This window comes from Lingula anatina, chromosome 3, assembly GCF_051362555.1.
Source record: "Lingula anatina isolate TDL-2025a chromosome 3, LinAna3.0, whole genome shotgun sequence".
NCBI classification, from domain to species: domain Eukaryota; kingdom Metazoa; phylum Brachiopoda; class Lingulata; order Lingulida; family Lingulidae; genus Lingula; species Lingula anatina.
In genome coordinates, this window is record NC_141769.1 from 31,424,925 (window position 1) to 31,442,002 (window position 17,078).

At 38.6% G+C, this 17,078-nt stretch overlaps 2 protein-coding genes across 3 annotated transcripts; both read left to right on the forward strand.

Moving 5' to 3' along the window:
• The first annotated feature begins 1,610 nt into the window (after window positions 1–1,610).
• LOC106175567 (uncharacterized) lies at window positions 1,611–15,795 on the forward strand. 2 transcript variants are annotated; one of them, XM_087009740.1, is made up of 10 exons: window positions 1,611–1,847; window positions 2,554–2,676; window positions 11,270–11,641; window positions 11,876–12,142; window positions 12,755–12,994; window positions 13,211–13,450; window positions 13,653–13,910; window positions 14,111–14,551; window positions 14,722–14,830; window positions 15,117–15,795. In XM_087009740.1, exons 1-10 carry the CDS (start codon window positions 1,787–1,789, stop codon window positions 15,226–15,228), a joined length of 2,223 nt encoding a protein of 740 aa, XP_086865866.1. In that variant the 5' UTR covers window positions 1,611–1,786; the 3' UTR covers window positions 15,229–15,795. The 2 variants fall into 2 exon arrangements, with proteins under 2 accessions (XP_086865866.1, XP_086865865.1); XM_087009739.1 differs by lacking the exons at window positions 1,611–1,847; window positions 2,554–2,676 and adding exons at window positions 9,871–10,047; window positions 10,759–10,881.
• LOC147763231 (uncharacterized) lies at window positions 5,861–8,256 on the forward strand. The gene is made up of 4 exons (XM_087009742.1): window positions 5,861–6,036; window positions 6,325–6,548; window positions 6,864–6,969; window positions 7,258–8,256. Exons 1-4 carry the CDS (start codon window positions 5,930–5,932, stop codon window positions 7,367–7,369), a joined length of 549 nt encoding a protein of 182 aa, XP_086865868.1. The 5' UTR covers window positions 5,861–5,929; the 3' UTR covers window positions 7,370–8,256.
• Window positions 15,796–17,078: the final 1,283 nt, after the last annotated feature.

Here is a 17,078-nt window from a genome sequence, read left to right on the forward strand (position 1 = left end):
AGAGAACGATTGCTAATGTTGAAGCAACAGGATAAATGAACGTTCAAGAAGAAATTGTTTGCCTCAAAAACAGAGAAATAAAAAATATTTTTTAAATAAAATCCGAGTACTGTAATTATGTAGGTAATCGTCCTTACATTTATATCCGGACTGGGTTTGCTCTATACACAATTGTGCCCATCATGTCATGAATATCTTTTACACTACAAAGTTTTGTCTTTTCTGAAATTATAATGGACCATTGATTTTGATGTCTCTCAGGCGCTGAACCCGTGTGGTTATACGTATTCAAGCGCACGACCATCCCTGCAGGATGGGGGAACGTCACGTTTTGCCATGGCGCCGAACTAACCTACGTATTCGATACCGATTCTAAAATGGGATTTTCATGGCCGCAAAAGGTTCTCAGGCTTGATGCTGACATATTGGGCTAATTTTGCAAAAACTGGGATCCCAATAAAAATAAATGGGGGTCCCCATTGAGGGGGGATTGTTCAAGGTAAATAAAATCATCAATTTACAGTAAATAAAACTTCAAAAATCCTGAAAAAAAACGAAACAGCTGGTATAATGAATTCGTCTCACGAAGGGCGGAGAAAGCAAAACGCATTTACGGGTCAGGGGAATGTAACTGGGTGCTTCACGTTTCACGCTGAAATAAAATGAACGTTTCGCGCATCTCGGAAAATAAAAGTGGCCTTCATCGGCGACAATAAAACCCTATTGAACCCTCTAAATGGGGTAAGAGTATCAGTTCTAGTAATGATTGTGATCCTATGATGTGTTAATGCAGTGGAGTGGGACAAACCCCTGTTGCAGTAGAGGGCCCCGAAAGTCTTCACAAACACATTTCATGAACTATCCATTGTACGTTTATGACCAGCCTGTTTGCATCCGTGACTCATGGCCAGGTAATAGTGTGAAGAGGTCCTAGTGCAAAAAATCTAAATATGGCATTAAGTTTGTCATAAATCACATCGGTTGATTAAATAGGCATTACCAGAAATATATTTATTATTGAAGATTTAGTGGATTTTTCATAAATATAGGTGTGAAAATTTAGTTCGTTTTCTAAGATTTAAAAAGTAACGGACATATAGAATTGATTTTGTTCATTAGTTTTCTCACGAATATGATTATTATTTTTTATGCTGGCCTGCCCTGTACAGAGAAATAGTCTGGATATATCTTATATATTAGTGCTGTGATATCATGCCTAGTGACCGGGAAAACAAGGTGCTACCTGGCATTTCCCACGGGTATTACACAGTTATCTTACACTGCTACATCAGTCAACATGCCACTAACGGGACATCATACATATATCTAAAATAAGGTATTTGAAATTCGCTTGCTTGTGCCAAATTGTTAACAAATATTGCACACTTAATTGAAATTTTCACACATTTGGGTGGGTCGCAGTGATCTTCAAATTTAACTTTTTTGGATATAATTAACATATTTTTAAAGAAAATCTTGCTGTTTAAAGCAATAGAGTTGGCTAGCCTATCAAATCATCATTCGCTGATAGCAATTGTAATGTCATTTCACTGTTCACGGTTATCTCAACTTCGAACACATCAAACTGCACATTGCAATACAGATGACTAACCCATTTATAAAAATTATGCCCAATTATAGATATTGATTATGATATCATTTTCGGCTCTGATAACCTGTCACCTGTTAGGATCTCGAGGAAGTCATGGTCAGATTATAGTGGGACGCAGGTGCGCAAGATCAAAGTGTTTTAATTCATTATAAAAGCAAGTGATATTTTGCTGTGATGCAGGGAGAAAGTTTATTCAGAGTCATTTTTCTCGTTCTTTTGGTGAGCTGTGCTAGAGGTAAGAATTTCGTTATTTTCTTCAAAAATACACTTGAAAAATAGACTAATCGAGACATCAAACCAGTTCTCAGCTATGAGTTCGACACATGGCTTCACACGTGCGTATTTGTGTCTACCGGAAAAGAAGACATTTTTCTTGCGTGCAAACTGTTTAGAAAATTTTATTGAAAGGTCAGCTGAATATTTTTTTCCAATTGGTCGAACATATTTGATTTGATTCTTTTGCATATGTAGTTTTTATCATTCATTTCCCAACAGAAATAAATTTTCATTCATTTAGCAACGGGTTCATTCACGGGTTCATAGAAGAGGAAGTCTTTTGATTAGAATGATTTTATTGACGATTTTTAAATATAAAATAACAACCACGAATAACCATCCTTGTATTGAGACCTAGAGGGGGAAGAGACGGAAAAGGACTTGTTTAATTGTTCGGACATATCTTATTCATGCAGTATCTCTATAAGCCGAGATCATGTTCATTCTAATACTAACTTTTCTACTTAGCTCGCTTCACGATATGTACAGTATACTACGGAAGTTACGACGGATTTCACTATACCTGTGTATCATTGTATCTTAGTATGTCATGCCGAGAAAGTACCCTGTCGCTTCCCGTTTGCAATATTGTATGCCAGACCATCTTGTTATGACAACTTCCGTATCTGAACAGTTAAAGTACATGTAGTATTTCATCGTTTCAGTGTCAGGATGGTCTTGTTACGACTGCTACGGCTCCACATGTGCGAACATTAAGACCAATCCAGCCGTAGTTGGGAGGTGTCAGACTGGTTTTAGATGTTTCACCAGATTGGAAGCAGACGGAGGTAGGAGCAACCAAGAAGCTCTTTCCAACTGCTTGGATCAACAGTTTGCATGTTTGAAGTGTTTCAGTTAGACTTAGTGAGCACTAAACACACTTTGTCTGTAACTGTTGCTTGAAAGCAGAACGTTGCCTGTTGAAGGCAAGAAAGAAACTGTAAAAGCACTCAGAGAGCGCAGACCTCCGCCAAGGCAGCAAAGTCTCCATCCAATGCCGTTTCACCCCTTAATTTTCGATATTTTTGATTATTGATTATTTATTGATACGGATCACCACCAAAAACTAATCATCTCTTCCTTCGCCCACTTCTGACAGTTCCTGAAATTTTCATCAAAATCGGTCCATAACTTTTTGGGTTATGTTGATGACAGATAGACAGAAAGACAGACAGAAAGACAGACAGACAAACAGGGGTGAAAACATAACCTCCTTGGCGGAGGTATATTGCATATTTTATGCAAATTATGTTATTTCAGTCTTTGTATAAAGGGATTGGTGTGCGCGATGTGAGATCTTTAATTTACCTCAAGAATAAAAAAATGTATAACAAACATATGTCGATAACAAAACACATATCTAGAAAAGAGATGGATTCTGGCAAACAAGATATGATTTTCTCGAAAGCAAGTTTAATATTCATATTATTTGCAGTAAATCCTGTATTATTTGTCAGGCATTCTTCTTGTATCTGAAGCTAATTCGCTTTTGTATATGATTTTCAGTCACTGTCCACAATAAAGGTTGCTTTAGTCATAGCGGCAGTCTATATGGAGATGGGGTTAACCTGGACTATGACGGATGCATACCCCAGAAAATTGACGGCAGAGACCAAGTGCTCTGTCTTTGTCGTGGGGAAGGATGCAACGCTGACACCAAGAAAATCATTAAGACAACTACCCAACCCACTTCTCCCAGTCCAACGACTACCACTTCGACGACTACCAGTCCAATGACTACCACTTCGACGACTACCAGTTATACGACCACTTCCACAAAATCACCCCCTATAATGTCCAAGCCAGCAATATCGACAACTGGGGATGGCTTTTTCACTGTTGCAGAACTTGGTATCACGCCTTTCAATGGTAAGAAATTTTGTACATTCTGCTATAGAATGAATTTAAATTTGACACTTGTCAAGCTATATTGTGTCTCGATATATTACACTGAATCCAACAACAAAAAGGGAAGTGGTCCAATAGCTGCAAAGTGCAGCTTCCAAGTTGTTTTGGACAGCTTAACACAGCACAGCAAACACACTCATACAACATCACCAGACAAAATACACTGAACACTAACAACAATACCATACTTCGTTCTGTAATATTCCTGTTCTTAAAGATATCATTCAAATATTGATTTATTAACATATAAAAACTAAATTAGCTTATTGATTCTAAGGCATACTTTACATTATATCATAAAGGAAAACCAGACGTTGAATGTGTAATAGAAAACAGGTATCCGAAAACGCAACACTTCCAAGCTATGTACGGCATATCTCCCAGTGACTGTAAGGCGGTTTGTGGGGTTCTTCAAGGCTGTGTTGCTGCGGCGTATTATGATGACGAGAGGGTCAGATCGCATTTCGGAGTATCAGCCAGAACACCGACAGGATGAGCCCTGGCATGCTCGGCTGTCACCTTGATTGGATAGTAAACGATTGTCGTAAAATCGCTATATGATTTTAAAACCGGCTGCATAATTTTGAAAGCCACCTAGATGAACCTTAGACTGCCACATTACTCTAATACATTGCAAAAAAGCCCTAACAAAAGTGGTTAAAACATTCAAACCGAATGTCGTAAAGTCCCCATATATCCCCATAGAGACAATAAAATAGAGTACTCTAAAGTAAGAGTACAGTTTAAGGTTGTTCAGCCGAGCGTGGATGAGCCCGCAGTCGTGCTACAAAATTTGCTCTGGGGTATGATACTCCGAAATGCGATCTGACACACACCTTGAAAACGGGTAGCGTGGTCCGATATACCGGTTAATTCAGGATCCTTAGGTGCCGAGTCTGGTAGTTGGGTAGGCCTGTGTATGAAAATTGATTTTTAGTGGTTGTTTAAAATTAAGAAATAAGATACTATCATTTTTGATCCAGCTTTTAACTTTTCTTCACATTGTTTTTAATTTTAATGCGTCAAGAAGTCAAAATTGGGAAGGATTACAACTGTTTCCGGTTGCTTTGGTGTGTGCTTTTTAAGTCGTATAGTCGGATGTAAATGCCCCCCCCCTTCCCGGTTACAATCATCCATCTCTCATTAGCGCGTGTTTCAGTTCTTGCACATTGTCATTGAACCTTTATCTTTGTAGACATGTGTTTGGTGGATGGAGTATTGTTAAAGTTAAGGGAGAGGAGAATATTCGGCTGCACTAAATCCTGTATTTGCCTCGGTACCAATTTTACGTATTGCGAAAAGGCGTAAGTAAAACGTTTTTCTACAACTTTTCCCTTTTGATGTGTTTTCGTTTAATCAATTTAACTACAGCTAAATGGCGCATTCTCAATGGAATAATCTATCTACGTAGATCGATCCAATTCCATGGAGACTGTGAATCTGATTACACTCAGAGAGAGCCCCGACGGAGTTGGATCGAACCACGTAGAACGAATGTTTCACTGGGAATTAGCCAATATGTGATAATGATGCTTTCTGTTCCTATATTCTACAAAGCGCGCCTGCACCCGATTCTTTATGTTTATATACAGGTGCCCTGACTGGACAAATCTTCCAGTTCCGGCCGGATGCCAACTCAGACAGCCAGCCCCTGGGAAGTGCTGCAAGGAACTAGACTGTAGCGGGATGACCACCACTGTTCCTTCCACTGGAAAGCTGACCGCAACTACCACAAAACCTACTACCACAACAAAACCACCTTTAACCACAACTTCAACCACTATCCCCACAACTACAACGAGAACTACAACTCCAAGTAAGTAAAACGTAATTTTATGCTATTGTATGATGTTTTTATCTGTTTTCTGTTTGAACATCCGTTTTTAGTTGTTGTTTAAAATTCAAAAATAAGATACTATCATTTTTCGATCCAGCTTTTTACTTTTCTTTAATTCTTATGCATTACAAAGTGCAAATTTGAAAGGATTACAACTGTTTCCGGTTGCTTTGGTGTCAGCTTTTTAAGGTATAGTCAGATTAAATGCCCCTCTCCCCCCCGTTACAATCATCCATCTTTCATTAGCGCGTGTTTCAGTTCTTGCACATTGTCATTGAACCTTTATCTTTGTAGACATGTGTTTGGTGGATGGAGTATTGTTAAAGTTAAGGGAGAGGAGAATATTCGGCTGCACTAAATCCTGTATTTGCCTCGGTACCAATTTTACGTATTGCGAAAAGGCGTAAGTAAAACGTTTTTCTACAACTTTTCCCTTTTGATGTGTTTTCGTTTAATCAATTTAACTACAGCTAAATGGCGCATTCTCAATGGAATAATCTATCTACGTAGATCGATCCAATTCCATGGAGACTGTGAATCTGATTACACTCAGAGAGAGCCCCGACGGAGTTGGATCGAACCACGTAGAACGAATGTTTCATTGGGAATTAGCCAATATGTGATAATGATGCTTTCTGTTCCTATATTCTACAAAGCGCGCCTGCACCCGATTCTTTATGTTTATATACAGGTGCCCTGACTGGACAAATCTTCCAGTTCCGGCCGGATGCCAACTCAGACAGCCAGCCCCTGGGAAGTGCTGCAAGGAACTAGACTGTAGCGGGATGACCACCACTGTTCCTTCCACTGGAAAGCTGACCGCAACTACCACAAAACCTACTACCACAACAAAACCACCTTTAACCACAACTTCAACCACTATCCCCACAACTACAACGAGAACTACAACTCCAAGTAAGTAAAACGTAATTTTATGCTATTGTATGATGTTTTTATCTGTTTTCTGTTTGAACATCCGTTTTTAGTTGTTGTTTAAAATTCAAAAATAAGATACTATCATTTTTCGATCCAGCTTTTTACTTTTCTTTAATTCTTATGCATTACAAAGTGCAAATTTGAAAGGATTACAACTGTTTCCGGTTGCTTTGGTGTCAGCTTTTTAAGGTATAGTCAGATTAAATGCCCCTCTCCCCCCCGTTACAATCATCCATCTTTCATTAGCGCGTGTTTCAGTTCTTGCACATTGTCATTGAACCTTTATCTTTGCAGAGATGTGTTTGATAGATGGAGTACTATTGAAGTTCGGGGAGAAGAGAATATTCGACTGTACTAAAATCTGTATTTGCCTCGGTTCCTTTACGTATTGCGAAAAGGTGTAAGTAAAACTTTTTTCTATAACTTTTCCCTTTTGATGTGTTTTCATTTAATCAATGTAACTACAGCTATATGGTGCATTCCCAATGGAATAATCTATCTACGTAGATGGATCCAACTCCATGGAGACTGTGAATCTGATTACACTCAGAGAGAGCCCCGACGGAGTTGGATCGAACCACGTAGAACGAATGTTTCAGTGGGAATTAGCCAATATGTGATAATGATGCTTTCTGTTCCTATATTCTACAAAGCGTGCCTGCACCCGATCCTTTATGTCTATATACAGGTGCCCTGACTGGACAAATCTTCCAGTCCCGGCCGGATGCCAACTCAGACAGCCAGCCCCTGGGAAGTGCTGCAAGGAACTAGACTGTAGCGGGATGACCCCGCCCGCGTAAACAGCACCCAGGAGCATCCGGCAGATCCGTTTATCCAGATGCCACTCAGTCCAAATTTTTAAGTTGACAAGGGAACTTCAACTGGAGGGAGTGAAGGAAACAGATTTAACTTTAAGTAACTGTTATCTCCAGCAATTATAGAGGGACGTATACGAAGATATAATTGGAGCAACATTCACAAACGGTCTTTTCCAAAACAAACGTCATTCTAATCATAATTGCCGGATGCCTCAACCGAAACCTATTCAGTTAGGTTAGGGGGCTCTCTACTTATATATTTGCCGTAGCTGACGTACATGTATATTAGAGCTTATAACATACCGAATAAAACTTCTATAAAGTCACTTTCTGCACCCACCCACACCGCAAACTGCTTTTAATTCTTCGTCAGTATTTTGCTAAAATGTTATTAATTTTGATAGCGCAGGTTGTTGTTTGATTTCATGATGTTGGATAAAATACAGGAAAATATGTGACTCATGATCGGGTGGGGCTAAGAAAACTCATATTATTGAAATAAATGAACTGAATAGTTATTCAGCAACTATTCACTGCGTTTCTCTTGATGGAGCCCAATGTAGTATTAGCTTCTAAAAAACTTCTGATTTCAGAATTTATTATTGGTATTGTGATGCAACTTATATTCTGCTAACACAGATTACGATAGCTTCTGTAGCAAATGCTTACACTTCTATCTATTGTTGTTTTTTTATTCCTTTTTTTTCAATAGCAGCACTGATTTATTGATTATTGTGATAGGCAATCAGGCTTAATCGGGCAGTGAGATATCGAACAGAATTTGGGCAAGGTCATGAAAAAGAGAACAATTGCTAATGTTGAAACAACGGGATAAATGAACGTTCAAGAAGAAATTGTTTGCCTCAAAAACAGAGAAATAAAAAATATTTTTTAAATAAAATCCGAGTGCTGAAATTATGTAGGTAATCGTCCTTATATTTATATCCAGGCTAGGTTTGCTCTGTACAGAATTGTGCCCATCTTGCCATGAATATCTTTTATACTACAAAGTTTTGTCTTTTCTGAAATTACAATTGGCCATTAATTTTGAAGTCTCTCAGGCGCTGAGCCTGTGTGGTTATACGTATTCAATCGCACGTTCATCCCTGCAGGATGGGGGAATGTCACACGTTCTACTACTGGCACGTATGCCATGGCGCAGAACGAACGTACGTATTTGATACCGATTCTAGGATGGGATTTTCGTGGCCGCAATAAGTTCTCAGGCGTGATGCTAACATATTGGGCTAATTTTGCAAAAACTGGGATCCCAATAAAAATAAATGGGATCCCCATTGAGGGGGATTGTTCAAGGTAAATAAAATCATCAATTTACAATAAATAAAACTTCGAAAATCCTGAAAAAAAACGAATCAGCTGGTATAATGAATTCGTCTCATGAAGGGCGGAGGAAAAAAACGCATTTACGGGTCATAGGAATGTAATGGGGTGCTTCACGTATCACGCTTAATAAAATGAACGTTTCGCGCATCTTGAGAAACGAAAGTAGCCTTCATTGTCGACAATAAAACCCTATTGAACCCTCTAAATGGGGTAAGAGGAGCAGTTCTAGCAGTGATTGTGATCCTATGATGTGCTTATGCAGTGGAGTGGGACAAACCCCTGTTGCAGTAGAGGGGCCCGAAAGTCTTCAAAAACACATTACATGAACTATCCATTGTACGTTTATGACCAGCCTGTTTGCATCCGTGACTCATGGCCAGGTAATAGTGTGAAGAGGTCCTAGTGCAAAAAATCTAAATATGGCATTAAGTTTGTCATAAATCACATCGGTTGATTAAATAGGCATTACCAGAAATATATTTATTATTGAAGATTTAGTGGATTTTTCATAAATATAGGTGTGAAAATTTAGTTCGTTTTCTAAGATTTAAAAAGTAACGGACATATAGAATTGATTTTGTTCATTAGTTTTCTCACGAATATGATTATTATTTTTTATGCTGGCCTGCCCTGTACAGAGAAATAGTCTGGATATATCTTATATATTAGTGCTGTGATATCATGCCTAGTGACCGGGAAAACAAGGTGCTACCTGGCATTTCCCACGGGTATTACACAGTTATCTTACACTGCTACATCAGTCAACATGCCACTAACGGGACATCATACATATATCTAAAATAAGGTATTTGAAATTCGCTTGCTTGTGCCAAATTGTTAACAAATATTGCACACTTAATTGAAATTTTCACACATTTGGGTGGGTCGCAGTGATCTTCAAATTTAACTTTTTTGGATATAATTAACATATTTTTAAAGAAAATCTTGCTGTTTAAAGCAATAGAATTGGTTAGCCTATCAAATCATCATTCGCTGATAGCAATTGTAATGTCATTTCACTGTTCACGGTTATCTCAACTTCGAACACATTAAACTGCACATTGCAATACAGATGACTAACCCATTTATAAAAATTATGCCCAATTATAGATATTGATTATGATATCATTTTCGGCTCTGATAACCTGTCACCTGTTAGGATCTCGAGGAAGTCATGGTCAGATTATAGTGGGACGCAGGTGCGCAAGATCAAAGTGTTTTAATTCATTATAAAAGCAAGTGATATTTTGCTGTGATGCAGGGAGAAAGTTTATTCAGAGTCATTTTTCTCGTTCTTTTGGTGAGCTGTGCTAGAGGTAAGAATTTCGTTATTTTCTTCAAAAATACACTTGAAAAATAGACTAATCGAGACATCAAACCAGTTCTCAGCTATGAGTTCGACACATGGCCTCACACGTGCGTATTTGTGTCTACCGGAAAAGAAGACATTTTTCTTGCGTGCAAACTGTTTAGAAAATTTTATTGAAAGGTCAGCTGAATATTTTTTCCAATTGGTCGAACATATTTGATTTGATTCTTTTGCATATGTAGTTTTTATCATTCATTTCCCAACAGAAATAAATTTTCATTCATTTAGCAACGGGTTCATTCACGGGTTCATAGAAGAGGAAGTCTTTTGATTAGAATGATTTTATTGACGATTTTTAAATATAAAATAACAACCACGAATAACCACCCTTGTATTGAGACCTAGAGGGGGAAGAGACGGAAAAGGACTTGTTTAATTGTTCGGACATATCTTATTCATGCAGTATCTCTATAAGCCGAGATCATGTTCATTCTAATACTAACTGTTCTACTTAGCTCGCTTCACGATATGTACAGTACACTACGGAAGATATGACGGATTTCACTATACCTGTGTGTCATTGTAGGCCTATCTCAGTATGTCATGCCGAGAAAGTACCATATCGCTTCACGTTTACAATATTGTATGCCAGACCATCTTGTTATGACAACTTCCGTATCAGAACAGTTAAAGTACATGTAGTATTTCATCGTTTCAGTGTCAGGATGGTCTTGTTACGACTGCTACGGCTCCACATGTGCGAACATTAAGACCAATCCAGCCGTAGCTGGGAGGTGTCCGACTGGTTTTAGATGTTTCACCAGATTGAAAGCGGACGGAGGTAGGAGCAACAGTTTGCATGTTGGAAGCGTTGTTTCACAAAATAATAATAAATAAATAAATAAATAATAAAAAGCAGAAGGTTTGATGTTAAAACGAAGAAGGTAATAACAAATGATGTTTCTATGCAGTAATTCTTTAAAGGGCGTGTTATACACAGTCGGAGATCGTAACTTACCACAAGAACCAATCGTGTGCACCAAACATTTAAATGTCTAAAACGAAACACATATTTATAAAAGTAATGGATTCAGACAAACATAAGATAAGATATAGGCCTACTAGAGAGCAAGTATAATATTCATATTATTTGCAGTAAATTTTGTACTATTTTGTCAGGCATACTTCGTGTATTTGAAACTAATTCGTTCATGTGTTTGGTTTTTCAGTCACTGTCCACAATAAAGGTTGCTATAGTCATAGCGGCAGTCAATATGGAGTAAACCTGGACTATGACGGATGTAGACCCCAGAAAATCTACGGCACAGACCAAGTGCTCTGTCTTTGCCGTGGGGAATTATGCAACGCTGACATCAAGAAAGTCATTAAGACAATTACCCAACCCACTACTCCCAGTCCAACGACTACCACTTCGACGACTACCAGTCCAACGACTACCACTTCGACGACTACCAGTTCTACGACCACTTCCACAAAATCGCCCCCTATAACGTCCAAGCCAGCGCTGTCGACAACCGTTGACGGGAAAATCCGAGATGGCTTTTTCACTGTTGCAGAACTAGGTATCAGAACCTTCAATGGTAAGGAATTTTGCACATTTTGCTACAGAATTATTTTAAATTTTTCACTTGAGAAGCTACATGGTGTCTCGATACATTACACAGAATCCAAAATCTAAAAGGGGAGTAGTCCAATAGCTGCAAAGTACACCCGATTCGTGCTATAATATTCCTGTTTTTAAAGATATCCTTCAATTATTTATTTTAAAAAAACTCTCAACTTTCTCATCGATTCTTGTACATTATTTCTCTAAGGAAAACCAGACGTTGAATGTGTACTAGAAAACAGGTATCCGAAAACGCAGCACTTCCACGCTGTGTACGACATATCTCACAGCGACTGTAAAGCGGCCTGTAGCGTTCTTCAAGGCTGTGTTGCTGCGGCGTATCATGATGACGAGAGGGGCCAGGCGTTGAGCACTCAATGTCTGTTTTACAACGCGAAGTTTTTCACGCCACATACAGAGATACAATTTCTTATTCAGTGGAAGCTTTTCACAAGTAATGGGAACTGCTTCAGAGGTATGGCTTTTTTTCAGTCGGTACTTAATAAGCCTATAGTACTTCCTCGACAATATTACCAGGCCCGAAGCAAGCAATTTCAAAAGGGGGTTCTTTTTTTGAAAAAGTGGACCTTTTCCCATAAAAACTTCATGCACTTAGATCAAATTTTAGCAAAAGGGGCGTTTCTTTCTAACCCCCCGAACCCCCTGGCTACGGGCCTGATTACCATTCGGAATATCGGCAAGATCCATCCCCTCTTCTCAAAACAAAGCGGCGGTGCCAGTCCCCCGTTCCTTCTCACACATAACCATATTTTGGGCAGTCAGAATTTCATGAAAGCTCCGAATTGAACCATTTTCGAAATAATCGTCGCAGCGAAAAGAGGTGTGGCTGAAAATTTTGGTCGTCCCCTCTCGAATCCTAAATCTGCCAGAGAGAAGAAATATACAAAATATTTTAACCGTCCTGACAAGTTTTGCGTTATAATTAACAATATAATAATGGAGACTCTCAATCCATAATGGCATTTAAAATAAGATTGGTCTTCGGATAATTTTATAACGCTGCATTGCCCTCAATATAAGGTCAACAAGCCAACTATTCACAAAGCCTTAACTTCTTTTCTTACAGCTTCTTGCAGGAACTCCATACAGATTAACAACCACATATTGCCTTCTGTGCCGATTAAGTCTTTGGTAGGAATTACGATAGCGACTTGTAAAGCAGAATGCTACGGCAATCCTAAATGTCTTGCCGTGTCATATGAACACTCCACTGGTAGCTGTGAAGTTTTTGGAACCATGAAAAATACCGCGGCGAAAGCGCCACCTTCCGGCCGTGGGTGGACGTCTTATGTAAAATCATGTGTAGGTAAGGTAGAGTAGCTCAAAAAGGATTATATCAATAGATAAGATATTTTCATAAATAATAGTAATAATAATAATAATGGGAAGAAGAACATTACATCGCACACAGTTCAGTTCGTACATTTCAAAATTACTCGTATTGGAAAAATGTTAAAAGCGAAGATGTGATCTAAATTTGTGACAGAAACGTAAAATAATCAGAACAAAATGAACATTTCAGACCATGGTAAGTTCGCGCTGAAGCCGAAAACGACAACTACCCAACCGACAACAACAACAACCCAACCGACGACAACAACAACCCAACCGACAACAACTACCCTGCCGACAACAACAACGACTACTACAACGACAACTACAACCAGTACTAGTAAGTCCACCACATCTACAACCACGAAGACCACGAAATCCACCCCCTCCACACAGGGAACAACCAGCGCCATTACGACAACAGCTAAAGGTATGTCATACACGTGATACACTGTACATGGACGAAGTGCGCCTATTTCAATTTTATAAACTTATTATTATTTGAACGCAAAAATAGACGTGCGTCTTTGTTCAAAAAAAGACGAACACGTATTCAGAAAAGATATGATTATGTTAACCACACGTTATGTTCACATGTAATAATAAAAATATAATTTTTTCGTTTGTATCAGATGTCGAGTGTGTGATCAAGGGACGCTTTCCAAAAACTCAATTCTCCTACTTCCAACATGGGATATCTTCGGCCCAGTGTATACAAGCTTGTCACTCTTTTCACTGGTGTGTGGGTGCGGTCTACCACAACGACGAATTTGGAACACCGCTTAGCACTGAATGTTTCTTCTACAATAGGAAGTACTTAAACCGCAATACTGAGATCCAGTTACTGTCTCAGTATACGATGTTTGCCACAGGGGAAAATTGTGATGGAGGTGAGAAAAGAATACTTTTCAACATAAAGAAAATTCGTCTTAAGCATTCATGGTACGAATGTTTTATATACTTATTACAGTTTATATTTTCTTTGAATAATGCACATTATATTTATAATACATTTACACCGGTTCTGAATTGAAATTTAAATTTTGTCATGTCTAGTCACCATGATTATATTTTCATTTGTTTTATTCAGTATCGACCACCTCTGTTCCTTCCACTGGAAAGCTGACTCCAGCATTTAAGACTACGTTTAAAACACGGACGCCTATAACAACCACACAACCTACCACAACCACCACTCAACCAACCACAACCACCACTCAACCTACCACAACCACCACTACATCTACAACCACCACCACTTCACCTACCACAACCACCACTCAACCAACCACAACTACCACTACACCTACCACAACCACCACACAACCAACCACAACTATCACTTCACCTACAACAACCACCACACAACCTACCACAACCACCACTAAACCTACAACAACCACCACAAAACCTACCATCACCACAACAAAACCAACTACAACCACCACTAAACCTTCTACCACAACAAAACCAACTACAACCACAACATCAACCACCACAACTACAACTCCAATAAGAACTCCTCCTCCAAGTAAGTAAAACTAAATTTTATGCTATTGTATTATGATTTTTTTTCTGTTTTCTGTGTGAACATTAGTATTTAGTGGTTGTTTTAAATTCAGAAATAAGTTACAATCATCTATCTTTCATTTGAGCATGTTTCAATTCTTGCACATTGTCATTGAACCGTTATCTTTGTAGACATGTGTTTGATAGATGGAGTACTATTGAAGTTAAGGGAGAGGAGAATATTCGGCTGCGATAAATCCTGTATTTGTCTCGGTACCAATTTTGTACATTGCGAAAGGGTGTAAGTAAAACTTTTTTCTATAACTTTTCCCTTTTGATGTGTTTTCATTTAATCAATGTAACTACAGCTATATGGTGCATTCCCAATGAAAATATCTATCTACGTAGATGGATCCAATTCCGCGGAGACTCTGAATCTGATTACACTCAGAGAGACCCGACGGAGTTGGATCGACTTACATAGAACGACAGTTTCATTGGGAATTATCCAATATGTTTCAATGATGCTTTCTGTTTCTATATTCTACAAAGCGTGCCTGCACCCGATTCTTTATGTCTATATACAGGTGCCCTGACTGGACAAATCTTCCAGTTCCGGCCGGATGCCAACTCAAGGAGCCGGCCCCTGGGAATTGCTGCAAGGAGCTAGACTGTAGCAGGATGACCCCTCCCCCGTAAACAGCATCCTGGAGCATCCGGCAGATCCGTTTATCCAAATTCCACTCAGTCAAAATTTTTTGAGTTGATAAGGAAACATCAACTTGAGGGAGTCACAGAAACGGATTCAACTTTAAGTTACTGTTGTCTCCAGCGATTATAGAGGGACGTATACGAAGTTACAATTGGAGCAACATTCACAGATGGTCTTGTCCAAAACAAACGCCATTCTAAACATAATTGCCGGATGTCTCAGCCGAAAACCTATTCAGTTAGGTAAGGGGGGGGTCTCTACTTATATATCCGCCGTAGCTTACGTACATGTTTATTAGAACTTATAAACATACCTAATAAAACTTCCATAAACTCACTTTCTGCACCCACCCAAACCGCAATCTACTTTTTATTCTTCGTCAGTATTTTGCTAAAATGTTATTAATTTAGTGTAAATTGTTCTTTGATTTCATGGTGTTGGATAAAATACAGGGAAAATTTGTGACTCATGAACGGGTGGGGCCAAGAAAATTTATATTATTGAAATAAATGAATTCAATAGTTATTCAGCAAATATCCACTGTGTTTCTCTTAATTGAGTCAAATGTTGTGTGAGCTTCTAAAGAATCGTTCAGAATTTATTATTGACATTATGATGCAACTTATATCCTGCTAACACAGATAACGAGAGGTTTTGTAGCAAATGTTTGCACTTCTATCTATTTTTTTTTCAAAAGCAGCACTGATTTATTGATTATTGTGATAGGCAATCAGGCCTGTGAGTCAGTGACGAGGCTTAATCAGACAGTGAGATATCGAACAGAAAATCGACAAGGTCATAAAAAAGGAGAAAAGTTGCTAATGTTGAAGCAACGGGAAAATGAACGCCGAATGAAAAATTGTTTGTATCGAAAAAAATTAATCAGAAACTCATTATGATACGTCATAGACCCTGCATTTATTGAAATCCGTAACGATAACACATTAGGTTAAATCACAAAGATGAAAAATTAGTTTTAATTTAAGTACTTTTGAATTAGGTTTCTCAGCAAGTTGTATCATCCATGTATGATACGTGGATATAAAGGGACTGGATCAATGTCTGAATCTTATTTTACCAGCAATAAAACAGGTGAAAATTAAATAGTGTGCTTTGAATTGAATGAAAAAAAAGACATCGAATACATAGACGTGTCCACACGGGGGATATCGGTGGGACTTCATCTTAACTCTCTGCACCGCCCCACCACTTAACCGTCACACACACACACACACACACACACACAGAGAGAGAGAGAGAGAGAGAGAGAGAGAGAGAAGAAGAAAAATGGTCAAAATAATGAAAGAATATTAAATAAGGAGTAGCACTCATAACGTAATACGCATCTTACTGGCGTGTCCCTGCAGTTACCTCCGTCTTTGCCGGTGAAGAGTTTATTTGCTGACTCGAAGCTAAGCCACATTTTGTGAAGCGAAGGTATACCGCGAAGTCTATTTAGCAGATTTGGATTCCACATGCGCTTTGGTTATTTCAATAAATAAATAAATAAATAAATAAAATAAAACGCAGATGAACATGTAATAAAACCTGCAATCATTTTTGGAATAGGGTCACAATTGAGATGGGGGGGGGGGGGAGAAGCACACGAGGTTTTTTCCGTAAAGTCCTTCCTATATGGAGCATCAAGTCAACTCACAAGTGATATGTTTGTTTTATAACCCCTCTTACAATAACAAAATAATTTTGTCGGTTACATATTGTTTATTCTGATTCTACGTGAATAAGTCGCTTCTGCATCCTTGCGTTCAGTACGGCCTAATTTACCGTGTATAGGTGTAGGCATAAAGGGCGTCCAGGTGTATTTTCAGCCACCACA

Coding starts and splice junctions, on each gene's coding strand:
- LOC106175567 (XM_087009740.1), top strand. CDS start 1,787: ATGCAGGGAGAAAGTTTATTCAGAGTCATTTTTCTCGTTCTTTTGGTG. Junction 12,143..12,754: donor TAATGGGAACTGCTTCAGAG/GTATGGCTTTTT, acceptor CTTTTCTTACAG/CTTCTTGCAGGAACTCCATA. Junction 12,995..13,210: donor TTATGTAAAATCATGTGTAG/GTAAGGTAGAGT, acceptor TGAACATTTCAG/ACCATGGTAAGTTCGCGCTG.
- LOC147763231 (XM_087009742.1), top strand. CDS start 5,930: ATGTGTTTGGTGGATGGAGTATTGTTAAAGTTAAGGGAGAGGAGAATA. Junction 6,037..6,324: donor TTTACGTATTGCGAAAAGGC/GTAAGTAAAACG, acceptor GTTTATATACAG/GTGCCCTGACTGGACAAATC. Junction 6,970..7,257: donor TTTACGTATTGCGAAAAGGT/GTAAGTAAAACT, acceptor GTCTATATACAG/GTGCCCTGACTGGACAAATC.